This window comes from Aspergillus fijiensis (genome assembly GCF_003184825.1).
Source record: "Aspergillus fijiensis CBS 313.89 unplaced genomic scaffold BO72scaffold_16, whole genome shotgun sequence".
Lineage (NCBI taxonomy): Eukaryota > Fungi > Ascomycota > Eurotiomycetes > Eurotiales > Aspergillaceae > Aspergillus > Aspergillus fijiensis.
This window is the reverse complement of record NW_024468992.1, coordinates 252467-276521: the sequence shown is the minus strand read 5'-3', so window position 1 is coordinate 276521 and position 24055 is coordinate 252467. Positions and strand designations below refer to the sequence as shown.

Below are 24055 nucleotides of genomic sequence, written 5' to 3'. Positions count from 1 at the left end.
GAAGTGTACGGAGTAGAAAGACCGAGATGATCTCATAGTCTCATGCTAAAACCCACAGTGGGTGGAATGGCGGGGCTACAGGGCTGAGCCTGAAGTCTTAAGAGACTTACAGCTGGGACACGCGTCAACCATTGATGCAGTCAAGCCAATTGCTGTTGAATTGCTGATCCCGCGGTCTTTATTTTCTCCTCCGCCCGATTTCCCCTCTCCCGTCGCTCGTCACCCTCTCTCACTTGGTCTTACCACTTGATCTCCTCATCCATCATCCTTTCTCTTTCTCCCTCTCCCTCTCCCTCTTTTCCATTCCTATTCCTCCACCTCTCCCTTTCTCTCCCTCACTATCTTCTAAATTCTAGACATCCTTTCCATTCTCCCTTTGCACAGCTTGACCAAGTTCAATAGAAAGCTCCTTTTCCGCTCTCGCACCGCCTCAGCGCCCGCCCTCAGCAGACGTCACACACCCCACGGAACCTTGGCGATTAGGCAGACGCTTTCCTCTGTTTTTTCCAACCTTCTAGAAGTTTTCGAAGCTATTCTTACATATAATTGTGACCCTGGTCTTTCGAGATACAAAGTCGGCCCATTATCGTTTCCTGGTGACAGGAATTAATCCGGACTGTCGCTCACGATGGCCGCAACGAACTCCTCCGCCCCTCTTCTTCCTAACGGAACCCAGTCGGTCGGCCTCGCGACCGACTCGCCCTCCACCACGACCACTAATACCTCCACAAGCCAGATCTTGACCGGGAAGCAAGAACATTGTTAGTACCTGTCGCAGCGCCCTGCGGACACGATTGCTGACGGTCGCAGATCTCAAGCGCGAACTCATCGCCCGACAAGTCCAGGGCGAAATCGCCGAGTTGAACTCCCCTACAGCCCTGCAACGCTTCGGCGCCCCCTTCAAGTCGGAATTCGGTGAAGTCGCTCCAGTCGATTCTGAACTCCCCATCCTCCGATATATCTTCGTGCACCATGTGCGCAACTTCCCATTCCTGGATAAGGCTCGCGAGAAGGAATTCTGGCAAGATAAGCTTCAAGTGGTGCGTATATTCCTCACCATTGAGCCCCGATCCTATCATGCGAAGCGCTAATCGCAAGGTTGTAGTTTCTCGAGTCATTCGCAAAGAAACATGTGTCTTCGTCGGAGGATCGCCTGGAAGAGACGAAGCGCAGAAAGCTGGCGCGCAAATGCGAAAAGCTGGTCGAGCTAATGATGGTTTCTGGAATCCCTACTGCATCGGGCTATGAAGAACGCATTCAGTTTTCGGAGATGGAAGTCGTGGATCGCGGGGCCAACGAAAAGGGTTTGTTGGTCAACATGCCTGAAGGAAACTCAATTCACGGATGGGACATCAATGTGGCTGCGGTCCGGGTTACATCGGTCAGACGGACTGTGCGATATCATCAACATGCAGTATGTTCAGAGAAATCTTCGAGCAATTGAAGAACATCACTAACACAGTTCTGACTAGGAATTCATTATTCGGGTGCGCCGAGATGGGAAGCAAGATACCTTCGTGGCTCGTCGATACGGCGATTTCTCTAGGCTGCACAAACGGTTGCGCACTGAGTTTCCCGGGAAGCCACTGCCTCCGCTGCCACGCAAGAACAAGTCTTCATTGACATCCAGCATATTTGGCTCTGCAGACGACGAAGCCTCATCAATTTCTTCTGTTTCCACTCAAGACACGAGCGCAGTAGACGACGGCTACTCATCTCGCAACCTAGCGCCCGGCAACCACCATACTCGTTCACTGTCACGGTCTTCCATGCGGTCGCTCCGGTCGCCTAGGGCCTCAGGAGACGCGCCCCGGGAAACGGTGCTCTACAGAGAGGAACAGCGAGTCTCCCTTCGAGCGTTTCTCCGTACTCTGCTACAGAACAAGCGGGTGGCGGACACCAAAGCTCTCGAGGACTTCTTGACTGCCAACCCGATTACTCTGAATGAAGAGGAGAAAATGGATATGCAGAAGCGCAAAGAGGTAGATGCTGTGCGGATTGAGGAGCAGAAGCGGTTTTATGAAATCGCGAGAGCGCGAGCGGCTGAGTTGGACGCGTACATGGAGAATTTCCGCCAGGATATCGTCGAGAGTAGTAAGTTGGGTTTGTATCCTGCTCAAGTGCTGCTATACTGATCCAGTTCTAGATGGATTGACGAAACTTTTCGCTGAAATTAAGGAGAAGCCGACAGTGGAGGATTTGAGCCCACAATACCAGAAATTCGCCGAATGGCTACGCATTGAAGTTGCCGCTACGCTCTATCATCTTTTCCTGGCCGAGGACAATTCTCCTGAATTGTTCGCGCAAGCCAAGAGGATCCACTCTCTTGTCCCTTACAGTCTTCTGAAAAATGTCATTCGCATTGCCAACCCGGCAGCTGTGATGTCAGGAGTACTGGACCTCTTTCTGGCTCAACCTTTTGGCTCCCGGTCCTTACTCCAACGCATATTTTCTATGACTTTGAACGACGGGATCAGAGCTTTCCAGAAGTCAATCGATGCGCTGGCCGCGACGGTTGAAGATCCTGTCCTTTGCCAAAAGTTGAAGGCTTTCACCGACGCCGACGAAGACTTGAAGAATGAGATTCGCGCCGAAGCCACCGCAGAGGATGTTGACATCATTGTGGCGATTCTCAAGACGGAGCTTATCTCTCCTGAGTTGACCCCAGAACAGTTTGGTAAGGTGTTCAATGCCTACGTTGCCTGGAATCAGGCTGTCGAGAGTGTTGACGCGGAAATGCGAGAAGGCGCTCATTGGTTTGCCAATCTGAAGCAGCTGCTCAAACTCTACACCCGCCAGCGGGACAAGACTATGATGCTCAGCATCGTGGAGGAGCCGGTTACTCTGCAGCTCTTCCGCGACCTCTTCACAATTTTCTACGAGCCGCTCGTGAGGGTCTACAAGTCGGCCAATGTCTACAACAGTATCACGGACTTTGCACGCTTTGCGGATGACGCCATCGCCGTGATCGAAAAGTGTCATCGACAGGATGTGTCTGCCGACCCCAACCAGACTGTTCAAGCCTTCATTGATCTTTGTGAGCGCCACCAAAGCAGCTTCTACAAGTTTGTGCATGAGGTGCACTTACATGACAACGGTCTGTTTGGATCCCTCATGGCATGGATTGAAGACATTCTTGAATTCCTGCGCAAAGGACCACGTGGTGGCAAGCTAGACATGAATGCCCTACTCACAGGAGCAAGGGATGTGGGCCAGATCGACAAAGACAAGGCATTGGATGAGATTAACGCTCTTATCAAATGGCATGCCGATCGGAAACGGTGGCACCTCAACAAGACCAGACAGAAGATGGCAGCTGAGGGAACTGGCAATGAGATCATTCCTGGTAGCACGACCTTCAGGAGCAGTGACTTCGGTTTGGATGAGGTATGAGGACCCCTGCGTCAGTTGAAGAGGCGAGCAGTGCATTTGCTAACCAATGGTTCTTTTAGGCCGATCTTGAGGACCTTGCCATTTCAGACGAAGAGTCTGACGCGTCCGATGAGTTGGATGACGAAGATGATCTCGATCCCATCACGGCTGAGCGGAGACGTCGGGTCAAGAAGCAGGATCAGCTCCGGCGTACGGCGGGAGAGCCCGTCAAGCCGGAGATCCGGGAGATACTCAAACTATCCGAGTCGTTTGGTGTTATGTTGCGACAGGTGCTTGCGGATTAGATGCACGTGCATTGTTAAGATACCCTAGAGTCTCTAGATCACCCATACACAGCGTTTATATAGTTCTGGTTGTTGGCATTCGGGCATGGGTTATATATCGGGTGGAGTAAGCAGGGAAGTTCTTACATGAGTCAAGACTAGCTTGATACTGTGTTTTCACATAGCCGTAGTAATCTTAGTATAGATCCATAGTAATTACATGAAGAATTTTACTTCGAAAAGCACTGGATTCAGACTCCGAGGGCGGTTGGAATAAAGTGGGAAGCGGGCCGGCGGATCAGTGAATCAGTGAAACAATCCGTGGTGAATCAGTTTCCGAGACTTCAGTTTCCATGGCGACAATCTTTGACAGGGGCCACTACTGATGTTAAGTTATACATCCATACATAGAAGTTATCATCCTCTCTTGCGTACTTAGATGTCTGCATCTCATCTAACACCTGGCCCAAGACACCTCATACACTTCTTGTCGACATCCTAGCCATGATTTCCCCGTCGCCGCGCAAGGCTATTCGCCTCAAAGGGCTTTTTGTGGAGGGGATGTGGCACTGCAATTGTCCTGATCGAAAGCCTGCGAACAAGTTCCAATGTAAGAATCACGGAACAAACCATGGTCGATACTGTATGCTATACCCCTCTCCGGTGTTGCGATTGACTGAGCGACTGAGCGACTAATCGCGGGTGCTGCCCCTCCTTCTCTTCTGCCTCTCCGCAGTTTACACATGCGAAAACAAGAAATGCGACTTCTTCCTCTGGGCCAGCGACGCCGAGCTGCGCGAGAAAGCCACCGTCCTCTCCAATTCTCGATCGGAATCAGATCCTGCAACGACCCAGACTCCCACCAAGAGACCTCGAGTATTCAACGGTCTCCTCACCCCACAGACAGAGCCGCGCTTCCATCGCCGCAGCCCCGCAACGGGCGGCGGGCAGCAGAAGCAACAGCAGCAGCAGCAGCTCAGCCACATGTTCCCCAGAAGCGCCAAGGCGCGCATGATGTCAGAAGACATCGATGAATTCGAGTGGGACGACGACGTCGGGGCCGAAGTAGGCAAACTGTTGGACGCGAAGCCAATCCGCCAGCCCAACTTCGGACCTCCCAAGGCCCACCAGGGTCCAGCTCCTCGCGCGCACCAGCCGCCGCTGTCCTTGACATCCCCGATGAAGAGAAAGTGGTCGGACACGGAAGATGATCACGAGTCCAAACTCGGCCGTCATACCTCGACCGCCTCATTCGCGCAAGTCACATCCCGCTCGTATACCGATCGCGTCCCATCCTTCTCGTCGGCGACCGCGGCGCCGCCCTCGTCTATGGAGATATCAATGTCGCCGACCCCGACTCGGTTTCGGGATGCTATGGCTGGGGGAGATGAGACGCCGCTGGACGCATCGCAGCTGGCTTCGCAGGCCGTCCGGATCTTGGAGAGTCATGGAGTAGCTCTTCCCAAGCAGGCACAAGATGAGCTTATGTCCCTGCTTGATAAATATGATCTGAAGATGATGGGGATTATCCGGGGACGAGACATCTCGCGCGTGGCGTTGAAGAAGAAAGATGAGCAGATTGAGCAGTTGAACGCGCGACTTGCGAAGCTGGAGGGACGGAGTTAGGGCAATGCTTTGCCTTTGCAGGGATATATGATACCATGTTTCGATGTATTTTCTTTGACTTTTTTTTACCTATTCGTCCGTGCTCGTTCTTGCTCGGTGCTACGCTATAGCTCTGCGCGGACCATAATGTTTCCTAGTCTGCTGTGCGGACGTTGACTTGACTACTGTATTTATGAATGGCTTGACAAGCGAATGTTTCTAACTGTATTCTATTGAGCTCACTACGATCGATTCATGGTGGCATCATGTGATTGTGAGGCCATACAGATCTTATCCCCATCACGTGCTGATAAGCGGGCCTCCACAGTCTCGACTCCATGATTTGAATCAAAAAAAAGTTACACCTAAGCTTCCGGCTACGTGACTACCCTACGATCGGCTTATCTTTCATGATCAATGTCCAGCAGACCTTCGAAGCGCATCAAATCGCAGCATCAATCCACCTCGACTCCGATGTCCAAGGAAACTGACTCCGAGACGAAGCCGGTTCGCAGCGACATCCCCGCCATGTTTCGGCCCCCCGTGAATCGCGCCATGCGCGTGCTGGACCGGTCGTTCTTCAAGCGAACGGTGCCGGTCTCTGCTGCCACGATCTTTAAGACCTCGGATATTGCGACGGTGCGACAAGCACTGCACAAGAAGCGCGACTTGTTGGCGCTGCCCAGAATGGCCACGCTTCGGGATATCAAGCAGGAAGAAGTCGTGCGCAAATGCTTGTTGCTGCGGGAGGAGATCAAGCATGACGGTCAGGCCATCTTCTCTTTGATGTAGAGCAACGAACTGATAGAAGGCTTAGATACGGCGACCTGGTCTCCTACCGTCTCCGAATTGGTTGAGAAGGGCATGGTGAGCGTTGGCCCTTACGATTTGACGATTGACTATGATTACTGGTCCTATGGTACTCACGATTCTACCCCGATGCGCAATTTCTGTGGACTAATCTCCTCCCAGCCGACATCATGGCATCCATTCTCCCCGAAGAGCTGTGCGATGAAATCCCCCAGGGCTTCACCCAAGTCGGACACGTCTGTACGTACTGCCTCCCACCGCCAGCCAAGCCGTTCGTGCCCTTAACTAACCATTCCACCCAAACCAGCCCACCTCAACCTCCGCGAACAATACCTTCCCTACAAACAGATCATTGCCGAGATCCTCTTGGACAAGAACCCCACCGTGAAGACGGTGATCCGCAAGACCGACGACGTGGGCTCCCACAGCCAATTCCGCACCTTCCCCTTCGAGCTGCTCGGGGGCGTGAATGACCTGAACGTCATCCAACACGAACAGAACTGCGAATTCCGGTTCGACTACTCGCGGGTGTACTGGAACAGCCGGCTGGAGACGGAGCACCGGCGGCTGGTGGACAAGTTCCGGCCCGGGGAGATGGTCTGCGACGTGATGGCGGGCGTGGGCCCCTTCGCCGTGCCGGCGGGCAAGAAGAAGATCTTCGTCTGGGCCAACGACCTCAACCCGCACGGGTACGAGGTCATGCAGGACGCGATCAAGCGCAACAAGGTCGACAAGTTCGTGACGCCGCACAACCAGGACGGGCGCGACTTCATCCGGTCGTCGGCCCGCCGGCTCCTCGAATCCCCGCTCACCGTGACCATCGAACCCAAGGTCCGCCGCAGCCAGAAGGACACCGCGCCGCCGCCGGAGGTGTTCCACCGCCCCACCGTCTTCCAGCACTACGTGATGAACCTGCCCGGCAACGCGATCGAGTTTTTGGACGCCTTCGTCGGGGTGTACGCGGGCGAGGAGGCGCGGTTCGCGCCGCACACGGAGCAGAAGCTGCCGACGGTGCACGTGTATTGCTTCTCGGGCCATTCCGAGGACGAGCACGACGACCATGTGGATATCTGCCAGCGCATCTCGGAGCGCATTGGGTTTGAGATCACGACGGAGGACCGCGTCGGGGGCAGTGGCCGGCAGGAGCTGGAGCTGGCCATTCACAACGTGCGGTTGGTGAGTCCCAACAAGCAGATGTTCTGTGCCAGTTTCCGCCTGCCGGAGGAGGTGGCCTTCAAGAAGGTTTAACCTGTCGCAATGGAGAATGGGTCCGGCGGACTGTCTGAACAGTTGAAACACATGATACTCGTGGTATATCGCATAGCCTACATGTATAAAGGGCGTTTATTTCGATTCGAGAGTGTAAAAAGAAGTTCCTGAAAACACCAGAACAATGTTAAAATGATACCCTACACCTTGTTCCTTTACTTCATGCCCAGATCATGAAAGAGTTAGCCTTGTAAACAATGTGCACAAACAGTCCTAGCACAAGACACAGTATAGTATACCCAGTAACGTCACTGTGTTCTTGTTATCTCCTAGTGATTAATACTGATAATGATGATAACAAAAAAACCACGCCTCACCGCCTCCCCCGCCCTCTCCGCCCACAGCAAGCTAACTTACCGCCTTCACCTCACCTCAACCTTTGTCCGTCCGCAAAACAAACTCGGCGCCGACCTACCTCAACCCCAACATCCCCGGCCCGGCCATATTCAAGCGTACCTCACCTCACCTCACCTCACCGAATCCACTACATCGCAAACCACCGACTCCATCGGCGCGCGCGTTAATCACAAGTCACGAACATCGCGGCTACGAACGAACGACCCAAGACCACCAGCAAAAGCAAAAGCAAAAGCCCAAGCCCAACAAAAAAAATGAGCTTCCAACTCCCCGCCCCGACGCACCGCAAGCGCACCCTCCCGCAGGGCGAACTCGAGGCGGCTTCGACGCTGCGCCTGGGCGCAGACCAGAACACCCATACGCTGTCGTTGTCCGAGGCGCGGTTGGTCATCAATAAGGTGTTGGAGAATAAGCGGCGCGGAGGGAAGAAGTATGAGGAGCCTGAGTGAGTTGCATCTTTTTTCTTTCTCGTGGGGGGAGGGGGGGGGCTTGGGGCTTGTCTTGGCTGGTTGGGATGGGGATGGGGGTTATTTCGAGGAGGTCGAGAGTTGCGACTGGGGGTGGGGGTATCGAGTTTGGGAATGATTGCAGTGGAGGGAAAACCGAACTACGCGTACCCGCAACATGGCCATGGCTAACTGATGTGAGAAGAAACCTGACCAAGACGCTCGACTACCTGGAGGTGTTTGCGCGGTTCAAGGACGAGGAGAACATCAAGGCGGTGGAGCGGTTGCTGAACTCGCATACGGAGTTGGAGATGTTTGAGCGGTCGCAGCTTGGTTCGTTTTCCCTTTCTTCCTTATTTTATTTTATTTTGTCGGGACAAAGTTCGGGGCATGGGCCAGCTGGGCAGTAACTAATGCTTTGTCTGGTGCACAGGCAGTCTCTGCTGCGATAATGCGGAGGAAGCGAAGTCGCTCATCCCCAGTCTGCAGCATAAGATCTCGGATGGGGATCTGCAGGAGCTGTTGGATGAGTTGACCAAGTTGCGGAACTTCACGGAGTGAAGTGTGGTTTTGGGTGATCTGCTTCCCCTTGGTTTTGGGGCTTGGAAAGGTTGGGAGGGAGGGAAAGGGATATTCTAGCATGGAGTTCTGGTGTTGTTGTTTTTTTGTGTCTTGTTATGGTGGTGATGTGTTGGGCAGTGGGAGGGGGTAGGTATAGTAGAGGGATTTGTTTATGGTAGGGGGGATGGTGTCGTCATGGGGTTTGTAGACTAAGTATCCCTAGGTTGAGACTCGTATAGTGTACGGTAGATGTGATTGATGTACTCGAGTATGCCCACGGAAATCTCCTCAAAGGCGATCGCATCTTTCGGAAAGTCAATAAAATCGCCGGAGGTCACACCAAGCCAATAAGAGGCGTGATATAGTCGGTTCAAGCTCATGAGATAATCAGCGTACTATAGTTACTACCTAGTAGGTACTTGGTTATCAAGTCCAACCAGGCATCGGGACGAGGCAGTTGGCTGAAACTTGGGCAACCAGCCCCAAACTCCAAACTCCCGATGAACTCGGACGAGAAATTGAGTCATCCTCCTGGTCATTAAGTAATGAGAATTGGAACCGGGGCATGTGTCGCAACTCCGGGGGAACTAAAGAAGTGAACTAGACCCTAAGTTCTAGGTTAGTATACGCATACTTCGTATTACTATGGACAATTATTGTCTGATTCCTGTTCCCCAGAACAACAGAAACCAACGCGATAAGGTGGTCAGACACAATCAGACACAACGACCGTGCGGGATGCCCCCTGCTCTGCTGGGGGAAAGAGATTAGATCCATCCTCAGCCACGGAGTCTGTGTGTCAAAGTATAAGTATAAGTATAAGTAGGAAGGGAATTGGCTACTGGCTACGGGGACAACGTTAGAGTTGGTGGCAGTGGTCTATTCTAGGTTAGATACTGGGAGTGTGAGTGACTGTACTACTCCGTACAGTTCTCGGACAGCTCTCCTCCGGCCAGCATTTTCATTATTAAGGACTGGCGGCAGAGCTGCCCAAGGAGGCGGTCGTCCACCAATCAACTACTGGAGAGATGCATTCCAGATCATTACTTTTCATCTTACCTACTGTAGGAGTTTTAAGTTAAGGTACCTTTGGTCATTGCAGTTCCAAGCGCATGCATTTGTTGGTCAGTGGTCAGTGATCACTGGTCACTGGTCTGGTCGCCGGGTTTGGCGTCTGGCCGGCGAAGCCTGGAGGGCTGTGGGGAAAGAAAAGCCGCCGCTGCAGGGCCGATCCCCGTTGCCGGTCTGCCGCTATCCCCCTTTGGGTTCTCGACTGTCTGTCTGATTGGTGTCTCGATAGCGTTATCGGGATGATGTGATTGGAGGCTCTGCTGAGTAATGCAGGTTTCCCGACAGGCGCACCAGTCACAATCCCCCCGCCTCTTTCCCCGGCTCATTCTCCGTCCCAATCCCATCAGTTCATCAGCGCGTTGCTCTCGTGCGTAAGTGCTTAAGTGCTTAGTGTCGGAGGGAAGCAGATCTGATCAATTGGGAGATAAGTACAAGGCATAGCAACTGCCCAGCCCTGGTAGATACCGTATTTATCCTGATCGCACCAAGTAAGAATCACATCTAAACCTTTAGCCACAAGCCATGAAACGGTCAACCACAACTTCCTCCATGGGGTGGTAGAGGGATTCCAGTACGTAATACCAAGTCCCCCTCGGTTGCCCCCCCAGACCACCAGATCCAATCACGCCCGCCCGGCTTATCGCTTCCAGCAGTCGAAGGGCGCAGGAACTGGCGGCGAACAACTTACTGTTACGTGTGGGAAATGCTCTCGATGGAGAGAGTCGGATCCCTCCTCGCTGATCGATCGCTTCATCCGGAGATTCTCTTATTGATCCTGATGACTACCACGATTTGCTGCGCAGAGTCATTCTGTCATGGCCAGTATATTATTATGACTCCCCATGGCTGGAGGGGGGAGGGGGGAGGGCGGCAAATTCAAGAGAATCCCATCATCACCTTGGGACGTTTCTGTGATTGATTCTCTTCTCTGTTTTCTGCTTTGCAGGAGAAAAGAGCAAAAGAAAGAAACCGGATTCCTGGTGGATGCTATAGTTATATACTATACTATCCAAGTATCTGGGAATCCGAAACAGGAACAGTGTGATTGACTACACTACCTACCTACTATCTATTCTCAGCTCAGCTCAGTCTATCCTCCCTGATTATCTATGATTGATTATCGATTTCGATTATCATCATCATCATCATTATTATTGTCGTCACCATCGTCTCAATAAGATTATTACTGTTGTTGTTCCTCTGCCTGTCCTCCCCGCCGGCGCTCCCTCGAGCCTTCCCAATTGAGTTGCTCCGGTTCCGCTGGCTGCTCTTGCCTGTTGTAACTCACTCTCAGTCTCTCCCTCTCCCTCCCACGCTCTTCTTCAACCTCTCTCTTACTTTCTTACCCTCTCACCCTCCCCCTTCTTCTTCTTTATCTTTTCTATTCTACCACACTTTACTTGTGACCCCCCCGCTAGCTTCATCAGTCGCCCCCCTCCTACAATCCGTTGCTTGGTTGTCCGGTTATTTTCCCTGATAATTCCCTGATAAGCTTCTCCGCTGCGGTTCGTACTTGGCCCCCCCGTCAAGCCCCGGCAGCTATTGGTCGGTGCGTTGGACTATCGCCCGCCGCTCTGCAGGAAAGGAATACCAATTCCCTCCAGGCGAATCCTCACTACCAACCACCACGGCGTCAGCAGTATTCCCCCCAGATAATCCCCTAACAGGGGATCAGATATCAGACAGGGACTACTCCGGCCTGACTACGAGTCAGCCATCCCTCTAGATTGATCTTCCGTCCCTGGGATTGCGGAGCCCTGTGACGGCGGACGTTCCGGGTCGCCCCGGTGCTATTTACGTGACCCCGAGTCGCTATCGTGCAGTATTATTATCATTTGTATTCTCATTATTACTGCCTATCTGCGATTGCGATCAACCATTCGTGAGATTGGCACTCGATCTATCGCCTATCTCTCACCTCCCACTCCTCCCCTGTCTTGTCTCTCCCCGTATTCCCCCGGACCTATCTCCGTGGGCTGGCCTATCGCCCTATCACCTACCTGGCGCTCGACCTGCCCATTCCTGCCTTCCTGAATGGCTGCTGTTATCACCCTGCAGTCGTCCTCGACGACTGGCCCAACAGGCCCTTCAGCAGCTTCTTTCCAACAATCCCCTTCCTCTGACCACCAACTACTTCGTCCCCGGATCCCGCAGTCCTCCCAAGCCCAACAAACACCTGCCCCCCAGCCCGGTTCTCTATCTACGCCACACTCGCCTGTATCTTCCGTGGGAACGCTCCCTCGTGTCACCGCGCCAGGTCGGGATGGGTCGAGTTGTGACGCATGCGTGCGCAGAAAGAGCCGGTGTGCTATGAACGAAATGGTGAACAAGTGTTATTCGTGCGACTTTCACCGGCAGGACTGTACCTTCACACTGGCGGTGGCCAGTCGCCCCGGCACGGCCGACTTGCAGGCGAAGAAGCGGAAACTGGACGAGACCGAATCCGAGGAGCTGGGATCGCCTAAGAGGTATGATTTCACCGGGCACGGCCGATCTCGGACTTGGACTCGAGATATAGTAGGACTTTCAGCTAATCAACATCCCCGCCGCCAGGTTATCTACCCTTCCCCCGGTGCTGGCCAAATCCGACCCTGCCCGCCCACCCTTGAATCACACCCTCCCTCACCACCAACCTGATCATCAATTGCCCACTTCCTCCTCCTCGTTCTGGCAACATTCCATCCAACATATCGGCCTCACCACCGACTTAGAGCCCGCCCTCCTGGACTTCTTGCCCTTGGATCAGAACCAAGAAGGGTTTGTGGCTGCCTCCCGTGTGCGGAAGTTTAGTGACGACGGCACCTTCATGCGGGTGGTCAGCACTCGATCGCCCGCGGACTCGCCGCACACTGCTTCCTTGGACGCCATCGAGGGCCTGGTCGCTCCCTATGGCTCCACATTAGTGGAGAAGTTTTTCGAACACGTCCATCCCACCTTCCCCGTTCTCCTTGAAGACAGTTTCCGACAGTCCTATCGGGCCCGGAGTGGCCTGTCACCACTGCTTCTCTCTGCTGTCTATGTCCTCGCTTTGAAGTTCGTCGACGTTGGCCCTGCGTCTCAGACCATCCGGCGTCCCGATGCCGGCCGCTTGGAGAGCACGGCCCTTCGGCTTTTGGTTGAGTCGCTTCCCTATGCCTCCATCTCTACTATCCAGGCGGGACTGCTTCTTATGCAGAGGTCAAACCTAGCCACAGCCGCGTTGACTGCGCAGCTGGTCACAGCCGGCTTTGAGCTTGGCTTGCACCAGGACTGCTCTAATTGGCGGATGGACACATGGGAGAAAGGGCTCCGAAAACGCTTGGCATGGGCCCTATACATGCAGGATAAGTGGTCCGCGCTTGTGCATGGACGGCCGTCTCACATCTTCGCCTCCAATTGGATGGTTCAGGACCTGGTGGAGCAGGATTTCACCGACGCTTTCGCTGCCTCAGCACAACACGACGATGCGCCCGTCGGCCACGGCCCGCTATCCTTCTGTCACATGGTGGCTCTGACCACCATTCTCTCCGACATCTTGGATCGTTTCTATACTTTACAGGCGATTGAGGAATTCAAGGCGGCGGGAAACAATCGGACTCGGATGATTCTCGAACGTGCCAAGCCGGCCCAGATTCGGTTAAAAGAATGGTTTGGCCGCCTTCCGTCGGAGTTAAAGATGGACTCGGGCGGCGATCTGTTCGAGGTCGTCACTGAGGACAACGCTCGCAACGGTGCCTTACACCTAGCCTACTTCGCAACGGAGATCACCCTACACCGCTGCATTGTGCGGTCGCTGGCGCCGGAGAACGCCGACGCCTACTTGTCCCACATCTGTCGCTCCGCCGCCAAGACGCGATTGATCTCCGCAATGGACTTTGTCAACCGACTCCGGCCTTCCCACTTGCGCTCCTTCTGGCCGGCCACGGCACGGACCAATTTTGCTCTGATCGGCTCCTTCGGGGTCCTCCTTCGCATCTCCGCCCCAACCAAGGAAGAAGCCGAATTCTATCGGCTGCGACTCTGCGAATACCGCTGGACGCTGAGCGTCAGCAAGAAGGATGCTGAGTTTTTGGAGTTTGCCTTGGAGAGTCTGGACAACGCGAACAATTTAGATCATTACGTTCCTGAAAAACCTGGCATCGATGAACTGATGACCAGCGCTGCCAAACCCACGACAATCAATCCCCCGCGCATGGGCGCCATGGAGGACTCAATCTTGGAGGCTCCGGACAGTGGTCTGGGTGGCACCTCCTCAGTCATCTCGGGATTGGCATCTCCAGCAACCTCTATCAGTGATGAGAGCCTGCAAGACTCTTCTATCCCACCTCTCTAGTCATCTATCCCTCTTCTTCTTCTCCCACCTTTCTCTTTTTGATGTTCCCCCCTAAAAGGAGATTCGCGATACCCCGGGCTTTACTAGCAGTGTTTTCTGTGTCTGCTTTCCCCAACCCTTATGTGATGCCCTGATGAATTTGCATGTCTCTTTTGGTTCTGGCGTTTTGTCTTCTTGCTAGGAGGGGGGTCTCGTTTCTATGATACCTCTTGCTTTTTCCACTTTGTGTCTTGATGACGGCTATGCCGCTGGTTTACGAACTAATTCCCTAGATGGACGGGTGGATGACTTTCCAGCATCTCACTCGCATTATATTTGTACATATGGTTTCATTATTTCCCCCCTACATGAAGGATATGGGATGGACATAGACTGGATGGCAATCGGATAGAAAGTGTGAATTGATCAAACACATGATTTAAAGCTGATACATTGTACAGAAGGCTTTTTTAGAAATAGATCATGGGGAGGCTATCATAGTCTTCATCCTCTCGCCGGTCACCGACTGGCTCGGGCGTCTTGGTGCTTTCCCCTTCGGTGACCCGTGGATTAGGCCTGGAAAAATCCCTTCCTTTCCCGTCTCTGCAGAGCATCCGCATATATTCCTCTCTCCCCATCCCATGATCACCAGCCGATTGATAGCACCCGCTCGCCATTGAGGCATACCCTGATGATGTGGTCTGTGCGATTTAGAGCCACGCTAGGGGTCAATTTAGCCTTTGTGTACCGAAATACAGTTCCTTAGGGAGGAAACTCGACCAGTGATGGATCATTCATATTATGTTATGTTATGAAGTCTGATCTGTACTGTACTATTTACCCTATTTCCCTTTGCACCCAGTCCCCCCCCTTGGCCTCCCTGCCTCTTGCACACCAGGGCCGGCGTCCAATGAGCCGCCGGTTCACACCTCATAGTCACGGCTCAGTTGGCCTACTACCAGGTTTAGGATGAATGAGCTAGGGCTGTCGAAGAGAAGACCAAAGCGGTGTCTGTCCTAGGTAGTTTGCACTGTACCCGATTTAGAACATTTCTTTTGCCCGAAAATTCGAGCTGGATTAGTGGTGGGAGTGAGGGCGAACCCCGACAGATCAGGGCTCGATGATGCCTCGTAGATACCTTAAGCAGGCGCTAGGGCTTGCCATTAGGCTACGTTCCGTCAGGGATTGAGGTTTGGTTTGTTTGTATTAGGTCTGCTGAGGGTAGAATTCTGGTTTCTCGTCGAAGCTACTGGGACTGGGCGCTGTGGGTAGGTATGCGGGCTTCAGATCTAGAGCTCGGGACTGTGGTGCTAGCTACGCAGCTTGCGGCGATGTCTATAATCGAGTAATAGATACAGGGTACTTGTCAATAGTAACTCAAGGTCTTAACTAAAGGCACGCATCCCCGCCTCCCGCTGCTCACCAGGAACATCTTAATCAGAACTCCAGGTTCCGGTTCCGGTTCCGGTTCAGGTTCCAAGAAAGAACGAAAAATCACTGGCCCCGTTCCCAAACGCAAAGTCCTCGAGGATGGTGGGATCCACCAGATTCGCCAGGATCTCGGCGCGGGTATCGTTGGGCTGCGAGTCGGGATTGAACAGCGAAAAAAAGAAATCGTTGTCGACGCCGGGTGCTGTGCTGGTCGCCAAGTTTGTGGCAGCTTGCTGTTGCTGGGTGTGCGGATTGCTTAGGCCGAATGGTGCAGGTGAGGAAGCAGACGGGTTCGCTGGGCCGGTTATTGGCAGTGGCGGCGGTGGTGGCACGGTTGAAGTGGACAAGGTGTAGTGGGAGGTGCGACGTCGAGCTACGCAGGCTCGTGCGACTTCGAGGACCTCGCGGATCATCTCGGCGCAACGACGGGCGACGACGATGTTGTTCATCGATTCGAAGATGTCGAGACTCTTCTCTACGTCGAGTAGGAGGTCTTCGTCGCGGATGCTGGGGTATCCCGAGAGGATGAGGTGGAGGAGAATCATGGCACCGTAGAGGGCGTAGGAGGTGTTGTACCACCTTTTTGCAGGAGGGGTTGGTCAGTGGATAGGGGGTGTGGGATGATGGCACGGCACCAGGGGAACTGACCAGGTACGAATGTAGATCCTGTGTATGAATGATTCGTACTGCATGTTGATGCTGGTTCTCGCGGCATCGAGACAGGCATGCAGGTGCTGGAGGATATTTGGCGCTTCGGTGTTGGAGGCTGATGCGGCGAGGAAAGGCTTGTGGATCAGGATTCGGGTATTGTAATATCCTGGGTACATCAGCTTCTGAGAAGGTAGGATGAAGTCTGGTTAGGATTGTCTGGCGTACTTAGTCTTAGCACGAGTTTCTGTTTGAAGGCCCACTCTGTATCATTGAGCGAGGCGGCGTCGATATCTAAGAATTCAGGTAGAGTAGACTTCCATGCCAGCAGTTTGTTGTCTAGATTTATGGCAATATGCGACATCTCGCCCATTGAGCGCTTGGGAGAGTGGTAGAGGAGGTGTGATGCCTCGGACATGATTTGTGCTAGCGCCGCCATTGCTGGAATCATTGCCACATAATTGTCTTCGGCATCGGCATCAAGTAGGTTGCCGGGGGTTACCTATGTAAGCACGGTCAATACATTTCTTCAATGGGTTGTCACTAGTACTTCACCTTCAAAATAGGTAAGGGAACTTGATAGTACTGCAGATCTTTCATGCTGTCTAAGCGACCAGAAGAGCAACACATCTCACTGCTTTTCTTAGTAATCCTGAGATCTTGAGTGTGGTATTCTGACCTACATCTCATGCGAATAAATACACCTAATCTTGTCAGTCAAGTACTATGAGAAGACGACGACTTACCTACCACCAAGTCCGAATTCCTTCTTTGCGAATACCTGGGGACAAGGACGTCATCCCTGATGCCAGTCCGATGGCTACAGCGGTTCGGACCGCCATTCCACTATACATGAAACAACTATGCGGTCGAAGAGCGTTCTGACAGAACACACTCTGAAGACATGGGTCAGCATGGAGTCTCTCTTCCATCAAAGTGAGAAAAGCTTACCAGGAGTAGAAGCGCCTGCACTCCCTCCAAGCTGCAGCTTTCGAATAGATCTCCCAGAGCCCGTTTGGCACGGCCAAAATAGAAATCAGCAAAGTCTAACACAGATGGTCTGCTTGTGGTTCTGGCTCTCCTTGGAATGGGGCTGTAGTTGCAATAATGGTCTAGCAGGGCCGTCTCATGTGGACTGGCGTTAATCGCACCCAACGCGACCACAGCGAAGTATAACCCAGCGAACTTCGAGGATCCACGATACAAGCTGATTCTCCTGCTTATCACGAAGGCCTCTCTCTCGCAACGTTGCATGAATGTGCCTTTGCACAGCATAGGGTGTATATAATGCTTGTTGCACAAGTAACTTCCAATGAACATTTTCTCGATTTCAATCTGTGCCTCTTCTGATAGGCTCTCGATCATTGGTATGACATCATGTTCGTGGCTTATATCTGAAATTTCCACTTAGATACTGGGGCTTCAAGACTTAAGTGTTGGTTTGCGCTCACCTGTATGTCCCTTAGCTGTGTTCTGCGAGCTCACCACATTCTTCGCGGTTCCACCGCTGTCAATTACACTTTGCCCATCACTTTGTAGGGGAGATTGACTCGGATATTTTGGATTGTAAAGCAGATTCACGATAGAAAGCTGCGTTGTGTTGGTTGTGGGACGCGCACCCTCCGACTGCGTGTCTGCCGTCGGGCTGGGTGTCAACTGGTTCAATCCATCTTTGCTGGTTTGCACTGTGTCGGAAGCCGCGGTATGGCCCTCAATTAGAGCATGAGTATGCTCATCATCAGGGACAGTCGACCCTCTGATGCCTGCCTGGGTACGGGCTCGTGCATACAAGTTGCCGAGGAAGGCCAAATTAGAGGAATTGCCGTAGAACTCTGTGCCATTTGTGTGAATGTTGACACCGCTCAACCCGTCTCTTGAGGCTGAGTCGCAGACTAGCTCAGGCGTGGCGGCTGCAAAGCATTCTTGAGCATACAATCCAAGGAAGATGAATGACTAGAGCATAGTCTACTTACCGGGCATAGTGTCACCATCGCGCTTGGGAGTCAAATGGGCGGGCGAACTAGCATTGGCATTGCTATCACTTCGAGGGACGCGGGGTATCCCTCTGCTGGAATGGTCTGGGGAATTGACGTGCTGGAAGCTGTCATAGCGGCTCTGATCGACATCTGGCCATGGTGATGGTCTGGTTTTCTGTCTTGGTCTAAGGTCAGAACCCGAAGATAGCAAGAAAGCTGAGAACAAGGAGTATGGAGGTACCTCTGAGCCTCGCGAATCTGCGCTTGGCGTTTCACTATAGACGAGTTCTCGTTGGGACCTGCAGCTCTATACAAACAGTCGAGCGAATGATCTGAGAGTCAAATGATTAACCGTGTCGCTCACATACAGAGGGGTTGGTTCTGCAGTGTCTCATACAGGCACAATACGAACAAGGCTGAGCTTGATCACACTATGTTCAATGAGAGTAATGAGAGTCAGTGGGAGGAGATGTGACGAACGGACGAACAAACAGGAGTTTCTTACTTTGGTTTTGCGGACTCGACAAGTCTCGCAGGCACGGGAAGCGCGCGGCGGGCGTCGGCGAGAAGCGCGCAATTTGGCCGTCACCGGCGAGGCAGTTTCCCCTCCGCCTTCCATCCCTGACCAGTTGAACTGCAGTTCCAGTCAATGTTGTTGATCTCTTTGGGTTCCTGTTGACGATGCTACCTAGGTAAGGTACTCCGTAGTTATTGGATTCTTCAGCTGACTCCGACGACATGTGCTCCACACTAAAGATGCGCTAGATAAGATTGGCTCTCGACATTCTGATCCACCGGTCGCAGATTGCCAATTTCCCGATAATGCCGGCCAAGCTTACTTACGGCGAGCACGTCCGTCAAAGATTGGGAATCCGGGGTTTACGCGGGGTCTGGGGTTGGCTCCTTTTGTGCTTCTCACAACTCGCAGAGGCTTCGGAAATTGTTACTGAGTACTCGATGCTGGCAGGCTACGAAAAATGGGTTCCGCATTGTTCCTAAACCCACCCAATTTGCTGCCATCGACAAATCGTCCGTTACAATTGGTTGGTGATAGAAGTCACTCTTACGAGCATGATGACATATGCGAGGATTTGCAGATATGTGATTCCATGCTCCAGATCTGCATCGTGATCCGCAATTATGCTGTCGAAAGAAGTTCAAAATGAAGAATCATGATGCCTATTGTTTGGACGAATTGGCCATTCGTACTATACGTCATGGTATGCTCCGCCTTGGGCACCCGACATTGACAGCGGAAGGGAGCTTCTGTTTATGCTGCAGAATGACGACTCGTCAACAAAACCAGAACTATTGACGGTTGATGCAGTACCTGGACTAAGTTGCTTGAGCTTCGGTGATGGAAAGGAATGTAGAGTACGGAGTAACTTGACGAATACTGGCATACGGAACTCGCGTGCAATCCCTGATCTCTACGCCGAGGTGTTTTGCATCACCAAGCTCCAGCATCGTCGATCATGCTTTGAACTCCCTGCGCAGACCGACGCCGGTCGCTCAATGCTAATTTGGTTGCTGGAAGTCTTGCTCCTCCGCCACGGCTTCCTCCGTCGGAACCATCTCCGCATTATCCTTCCGCTCCGACGGATCTCGTTGAGCGGCATACACCCAAGATACAGCTACCGGCGCAAATACCTGGAGTGACGTTCCAAGTCTCAAGTGGTTTATGCCCCACATTAGTCTGATGCGGGGAGATTGTGTGTTTTGAGCCTTTCGAGATCAAAATGTTGTTAGCCGAGGCGAGTTGCGAGGCAGACGAAGTATAAGAGAAAGACGTCCACGCCTCGGCGACTGTCCAGTTCGAGAACCATCCCCAATCGTTTCTATACCTACCGGATCTGAGTCTCACAATGTCTAAGCAAAATCTGAACGGAGCTCCGCCGGTCGAGGGACTGAGCGACCGAACTCGGGCCAAATGGGCGGCCGCGTCAACGCCAGAGGAAATCGCGGCTAATCTACCTCCAATGCTCGACCTGACAATAGAGAATATCACGGAAAATGTGATGAAGATCAATTCCATGTGCGACAACCCGCGACTCCGATATCTCATTCTGAAGTTGATTCGAGCGGCCCATGATTACATACGAGACGTTGGACTGCAATTTGATGAATGGGAGAAAGCATGGCAGTTTTTGACCAAAGTGGGTGACAGTCCTCTGCCGAGTCATATTATAGCCTAACAGCGCCTTCTGTAGGTCGGACAAATCTCGACCGATGTCCGTCACGAGTTTGTGCTTCTCTCCGATATCTTGGGGATCTCCGCGCTAGTTGACGCCCTCTCTTATCCTGCTGTGCCCGGAGCTACCGAGTCTTCTGTGCTGGGTCCATTCCATGACGAAGAAGCGCATTCATTTCAATACGGAGAATCGATCTTTACAGAGGGTACTCCCGGCGAGCCCACGATTGTACGTGGTTGGATCAAAGATACAGATGGTAATAACGTACCGAAGGCATTAATTGACGTCTGGGAGACGGACGGCAACGGAGTGTACGACTTGGAGTATGACGGAAACGCCGATCCCAACTGCCGGGGGAAAATCCTCTCTGACGAAAAGGGTCACTTCCTTTTTGTTTGTGTAAAGCCCGTGGCCTATCCAATTTCCAACGACGGCCCCGTTGGCGAGCTCTTGCGCAAGCTCAAGCGGCATTGGTTCCGCCCCGCTCACATGGTTAGACCATTCAACCTCAGAGTCTGTGCATAGATGCATGCTAACATAAAATAGCATTTTATGATCGAACACCCCGCGTACACCAAGCTGATCACTGCCTTGTACTCTCGAGACAGCAACTTTGTGGAGAGTGACACCGTGTTCGGGGTGAAGAAAAGTTTGATTGTGGACTACAACTGGTGTGAGGACCTCGATTTGGCTCAGGAACACAACGTGACACCTATCACCAAGACAATTGACGGCACGGAGTCAACAGGGTTCTGGCTTCTGGAACAGGACTTTATTTTGGTCAAGAAGAGCCCGCCTCTGACTCGCAAGACGGAGGATTGAACCACGAGCCACTAGGTATAAAACACGCTCGGTTAACGTACGTATATATGGTACAACAGTGGCAGCGCAATGACACAAGACCACTCAATGTAACTCCTCATCCATGAGCATACACAAATACCAATACCGAGCATCAGAGTAGCTCTGTCTCCCGCAAACTGTAGATGGTGTGGTTGTCATAAGGTGACCCAATTGGTTCTTTCTCGGTGTATGCAGCCCATTTCCTCGCGAAGGCTGCCCCATTTACTGAGATTTGATGCTTTCACAATTTTGGTCCAATGCGTTGCCAACAGAGTCATCACATACACCTTCAATCCTCATTTGTCATAGTACTTTTTACAAAAATGCTGCAAGGGCCAGACCGATCTTGTTTAGTCGCATGACTATAACCTGTTGACAGCACAGAGATTGTCTATCATGCAACTGAGGTAGTTGCGTCTCTCCGCCTTCTCACTCGCAGCTGCGAAGTACCGACTTCATCGCCGCAGCCACTTTCAGGACTCATACTCGATACAATGCAATCAATACTCCTTTGAACACCCTTGAATAATCCGACGGAAAGATGCCTAGTTCCTGCACTCCGATTGGCTTGAGTACATATCATTCTTCCGGTTCTGTCTTCGTCCCACAGCTGTCCACAGTCCCTCCACGGCACCCCGCTAAGTCCGGAGAAGACTCCGAAGTCTCCATCCGATGGGTCAGTCTGTCAGTCACTCGACCGGGCTGGCAATCGGATTCCGACGGATGAAGTATCCGAGACATGCTTTTCAGGCACAAGACGGCTATACACGGCAATGTATGAGAGCATCGGGGTGATGACTTGCAACAGTGCATGGTCATGCGGATGAAGTGTACGTGATGGTGATGGACTTGGTCGGTCTGGTATGAACGTCATGTTGAAGTTCCACGAGGCATGGGTATATTAAATGTGAGCTGCATGGTAAGTCGACATGTCCACCTGGCAGCTTGCTCATCCTGACTGATCGGTTCTTATCTTATCTAACCTAGTATAGAAGCTCGACCAACCAGCGCTTGCCTGTGTTTATCATTCATGTACCGACGACGATTATTTACTCAGCCTTTGCCCCATTATCTACAGGTTTCCTTTACACTTGCTTCCTCTCTAAGAATTAGCGCGATCCGACTCACCTCAACCATGGCAGCATCGACTGAGAAATGGAGCCAGGATTCCCTCCGGGCCAGCTTCTGCCACGCGCTCTCTGAGATGTACAAAACTGAGGTTCCTCTCTACGGCGATCTGGTCGACCTCGTCTACCAAGCCGATACAGAAACCATCATCGCACAGGCCAAGCGCTCAAGTAATGATCTCACCGACGTGGACGAGATCCTCCCCGCACGCCACCGCGTCGAACGCCATGGCGCCATCCGACTGGGCACTGCTCAAGAACTCACCACCATCCGCCGCCTGTTTGCCATCATGGGCATGCATCCAGTCGGCTACTACGATCTCACACTCGCCGGCTTCCCCATGCACGCCACGGCCTTCCGACCTACCAGCCCAGAAGCCCTATCCAGACACCCTTTCCGCGTCTTCACCACCGTCCTCCGCATGGATCTCCTCACCCCGCGCACACGTCTCCTTGCCGAACGCGCCCTCTCCCAACGCTCCATCTTCACAGACCGACTCCAGACCCTCATTGAGATCGCCGAGGACCGACAACAACCAACCCCATTCACCCCTGAAGCCGGTCAAGAGCTCATAGCCGAAGCCCTCAAAACCTTCCGTTGGCACTCCCACGCCACCGTCACACTGGACGAGTACCAGACCCTTAAAGCCGAACATCCCCTCATTGCGGATATTGTCTCCTTTCCTAGTTGCCACATTAACCACCTAACGCCGCGGACGCTCAATATTGATGCCGTGCAGTCCAGAATGTGGGAGGCGGGTATGCCGGCCAAGGAGCGCATCGAGGGGCCCCCAAGACGAAAATGTCCAATCCTGCTACGACAGACGAGCTTCAAGGCCCGCGAAGAGACAGTCTTCTTCCGGACCGGACATGGAGATTATGTGAAGGGCTCGCATACCGCGCGATTTGGGGAAGTCGAGCAGCGGGGATTTGCGCTCACGCGCAAGGGGAGAAAACTGTATGATGAGATTCTAGCGGCAGTGAATACTGAGGTTGCAGAGATGGAAATCGGAACCGGAGATGCGCAATACGAAAGCCTTCTTGAAAGACATTTTCAAGGGTTTCCGGACGAGTTGGGTGAATTGTGGGCGCAGCAGTTGGCGTTTTTCTACTATCATGTCACTCCGAAGGGGAGTAAGGGCTTGAGCGGGCTGAGAACCGCGAGCGTATCCCAGCTTCTGCGAGAAGGAGTACTGAAGTATGAGCCCATCACGTATGAGGACTTCCTGCCGCTCTCTGCGGGGGGCATCTTCAACTCCAACCTGGGGAACACGACCCAGTCGAAACGGTTGATTATGGAGGCCGAGCCGGATCTGGATGGGTTTCACCGGATGCTGGGAGTCCCAACGACAGATGAATTCAGCTTGTATGCGCGGATGCAAAGTGATAGTCTGGATCAGTGTCGGGTGCAACTGGGACTAGAAGAGATTACGGAGTGAGATGTGGTTCGTGAAGGTACAGTACAGTACAGTCTAGGACATACATGTTAATAGTCTAGTAATCATTCATACTTGTGTCATTAGCCAAGGCATATAGACCTTGCCTCTTTCCCTTTTGAGTAAACATGTCGTGTTACTGCAACTCCCTCCCCTCTTGCCAACAAATCCTCTTCCACCTCTCCCGGCTCAGTGCTTCTTCTTCTTCTTCTTCTTCTTCTTCTTCTTCTCTTGCATATCATTCACTGATCGCATCGTTATCCGACACCCATTTCCTCGAATGTCCTCCAAGCATCGTTATCACTAAGATCCTCCATCACTAGTCCTCCGAACAAC

The 24055-nt window shown here is 52.6% G+C and overlaps 10 protein-coding genes across 10 annotated transcripts; 8 read left to right on the top strand and 2 right to left on the bottom strand.

Annotated features, from left to right (window-relative positions):
* Window positions 1-628: 628 nt before the first annotated feature.
* BO72DRAFT_374920 (PX domain-containing protein) lies at window positions 629-3677 on the top strand (the record flags this gene model as incomplete). Its single annotated transcript, XM_040941155.1, has 6 exons — window positions 629-761; window positions 811-1040; window positions 1106-1414; window positions 1473-2094; window positions 2147-3387; window positions 3453-3677. The coding sequence occupies 6 exons, from the start codon at window positions 629-631 to the stop codon at window positions 3675-3677; spliced, it is 2760 nt and encodes a 919-aa protein (XP_040802665.1).
* A 523-nt stretch (window positions 3678-4200) lies between these two features.
* Window positions 4201-5499, top strand: BO72DRAFT_446868 (uncharacterized protein). Its single transcript, XM_040944400.1, has 2 exons — window positions 4201-4299; window positions 4393-5499. Exons 1-2 carry the CDS (start codon window positions 4218-4220, stop codon window positions 5280-5282), a joined length of 972 nt encoding a protein of 323 aa, XP_040802664.1. The 5' UTR covers window positions 4201-4217; the 3' UTR covers window positions 5283-5499.
* Window positions 5500-5735: 236 nt separating this feature from the next.
* Window positions 5736-7319, top strand: trm5 (tRNA (guanine) methyltransferase; the record flags this gene model as incomplete). Its single annotated transcript, XM_040941162.1, has 4 exons — window positions 5736-6027; window positions 6073-6180; window positions 6234-6311; window positions 6379-7319. 4 exons carry the CDS (start codon window positions 5736-5738, stop codon window positions 7317-7319), a joined length of 1419 nt encoding a protein of 472 aa, XP_040802663.1.
* A 400-nt stretch (window positions 7320-7719) lies between these two features.
* On the top strand, window positions 7720-9075 carry BO72DRAFT_446866 (DNA-directed RNA polymerase II subunit RPB4). The gene is made up of 3 exons (XM_040944399.1): window positions 7720-8142; window positions 8349-8476; window positions 8577-9075. Exons 1-3 carry the CDS (start codon window positions 7952-7954, stop codon window positions 8702-8704), a joined length of 447 nt encoding a protein of 148 aa, XP_040802662.1. The 5' UTR covers window positions 7720-7951; the 3' UTR covers window positions 8705-9075.
* Window positions 8584-9172, bottom strand: BO72DRAFT_446865 (uncharacterized protein). Its single transcript, XM_040944398.1, has one exon. It carries the CDS (start codon window positions 9082-9084, stop codon window positions 8914-8916), a length of 171 nt encoding a protein of 56 aa, XP_040802661.1. The 5' UTR covers window positions 9085-9172; the 3' UTR covers window positions 8584-8913.
* A 2637-nt stretch (window positions 9173-11809) lies between these two features.
* Window positions 11810-14087, top strand: BO72DRAFT_467531 (putative C6 transcription factor (OTam); the record flags this gene model as incomplete). The annotated part of the gene is made up of 2 exons (XM_040946839.1): window positions 11810-12243; window positions 12329-14087. The coding sequence occupies 2 exons, from the start codon at window positions 11810-11812 to the stop codon at window positions 14085-14087; spliced, it is 2193 nt and encodes a 730-aa protein (XP_040802660.1).
* Window positions 14088-14186: 99 nt separating this feature from the next.
* Window positions 14187-14519, top strand: BO72DRAFT_67256 (uncharacterized protein). The gene has a single exon (XM_040950602.1). The coding sequence runs from the start codon at window positions 14287-14289 to the stop codon at window positions 14476-14478; it is 192 nt and encodes a 63-aa protein (XP_040802659.1). The 5' UTR covers window positions 14187-14286; the 3' UTR covers window positions 14479-14519.
* A 1016-nt stretch (window positions 14520-15535) lies between these two features.
* Window positions 15536-18740, bottom strand: BO72DRAFT_476526 (Zn(II)2Cys6 transcription factor; the record flags this gene model as incomplete). The annotated part of the gene is made up of 12 exons (XM_040947390.1): window positions 15536-16076; window positions 16146-16314; window positions 16374-16647; window positions 16701-16779; window positions 16829-16849; window positions 16896-17041; window positions 17097-17539; window positions 17597-18055; window positions 18119-18300; window positions 18363-18453; window positions 18519-18552; window positions 18627-18740. 12 exons carry the CDS (start codon window positions 18738-18740, stop codon window positions 15536-15538), a joined length of 2553 nt encoding a protein of 850 aa, XP_040802658.1.
* A 1143-nt stretch (window positions 18741-19883) lies between these two features.
* BO72DRAFT_67163 (aromatic compound dioxygenase) lies at window positions 19884-21151 on the top strand. The gene is made up of 3 exons (XM_040950601.1): window positions 19884-20277; window positions 20332-20805; window positions 20860-21151. The coding sequence occupies exons 1-3, from the start codon at window positions 19987-19989 to the stop codon at window positions 21133-21135; spliced, it is 1041 nt and encodes a 346-aa protein (XP_040802657.1). The 5' UTR covers window positions 19884-19986; the 3' UTR covers window positions 21136-21151.
* A 1140-nt stretch (window positions 21152-22291) lies between these two features.
* Window positions 22292-23722, top strand: BO72DRAFT_374943 (VOC family protein; the record flags this gene model as incomplete). The annotated part of the gene is made up of 1 exon (XM_040941157.1): window positions 22292-23722. The coding sequence occupies one exon, from the start codon at window positions 22292-22294 to the stop codon at window positions 23720-23722; it is 1431 nt and encodes a 476-aa protein (XP_040802656.1).
* Between the last annotated feature and the right edge of the window lie 333 nt (window positions 23723-24055).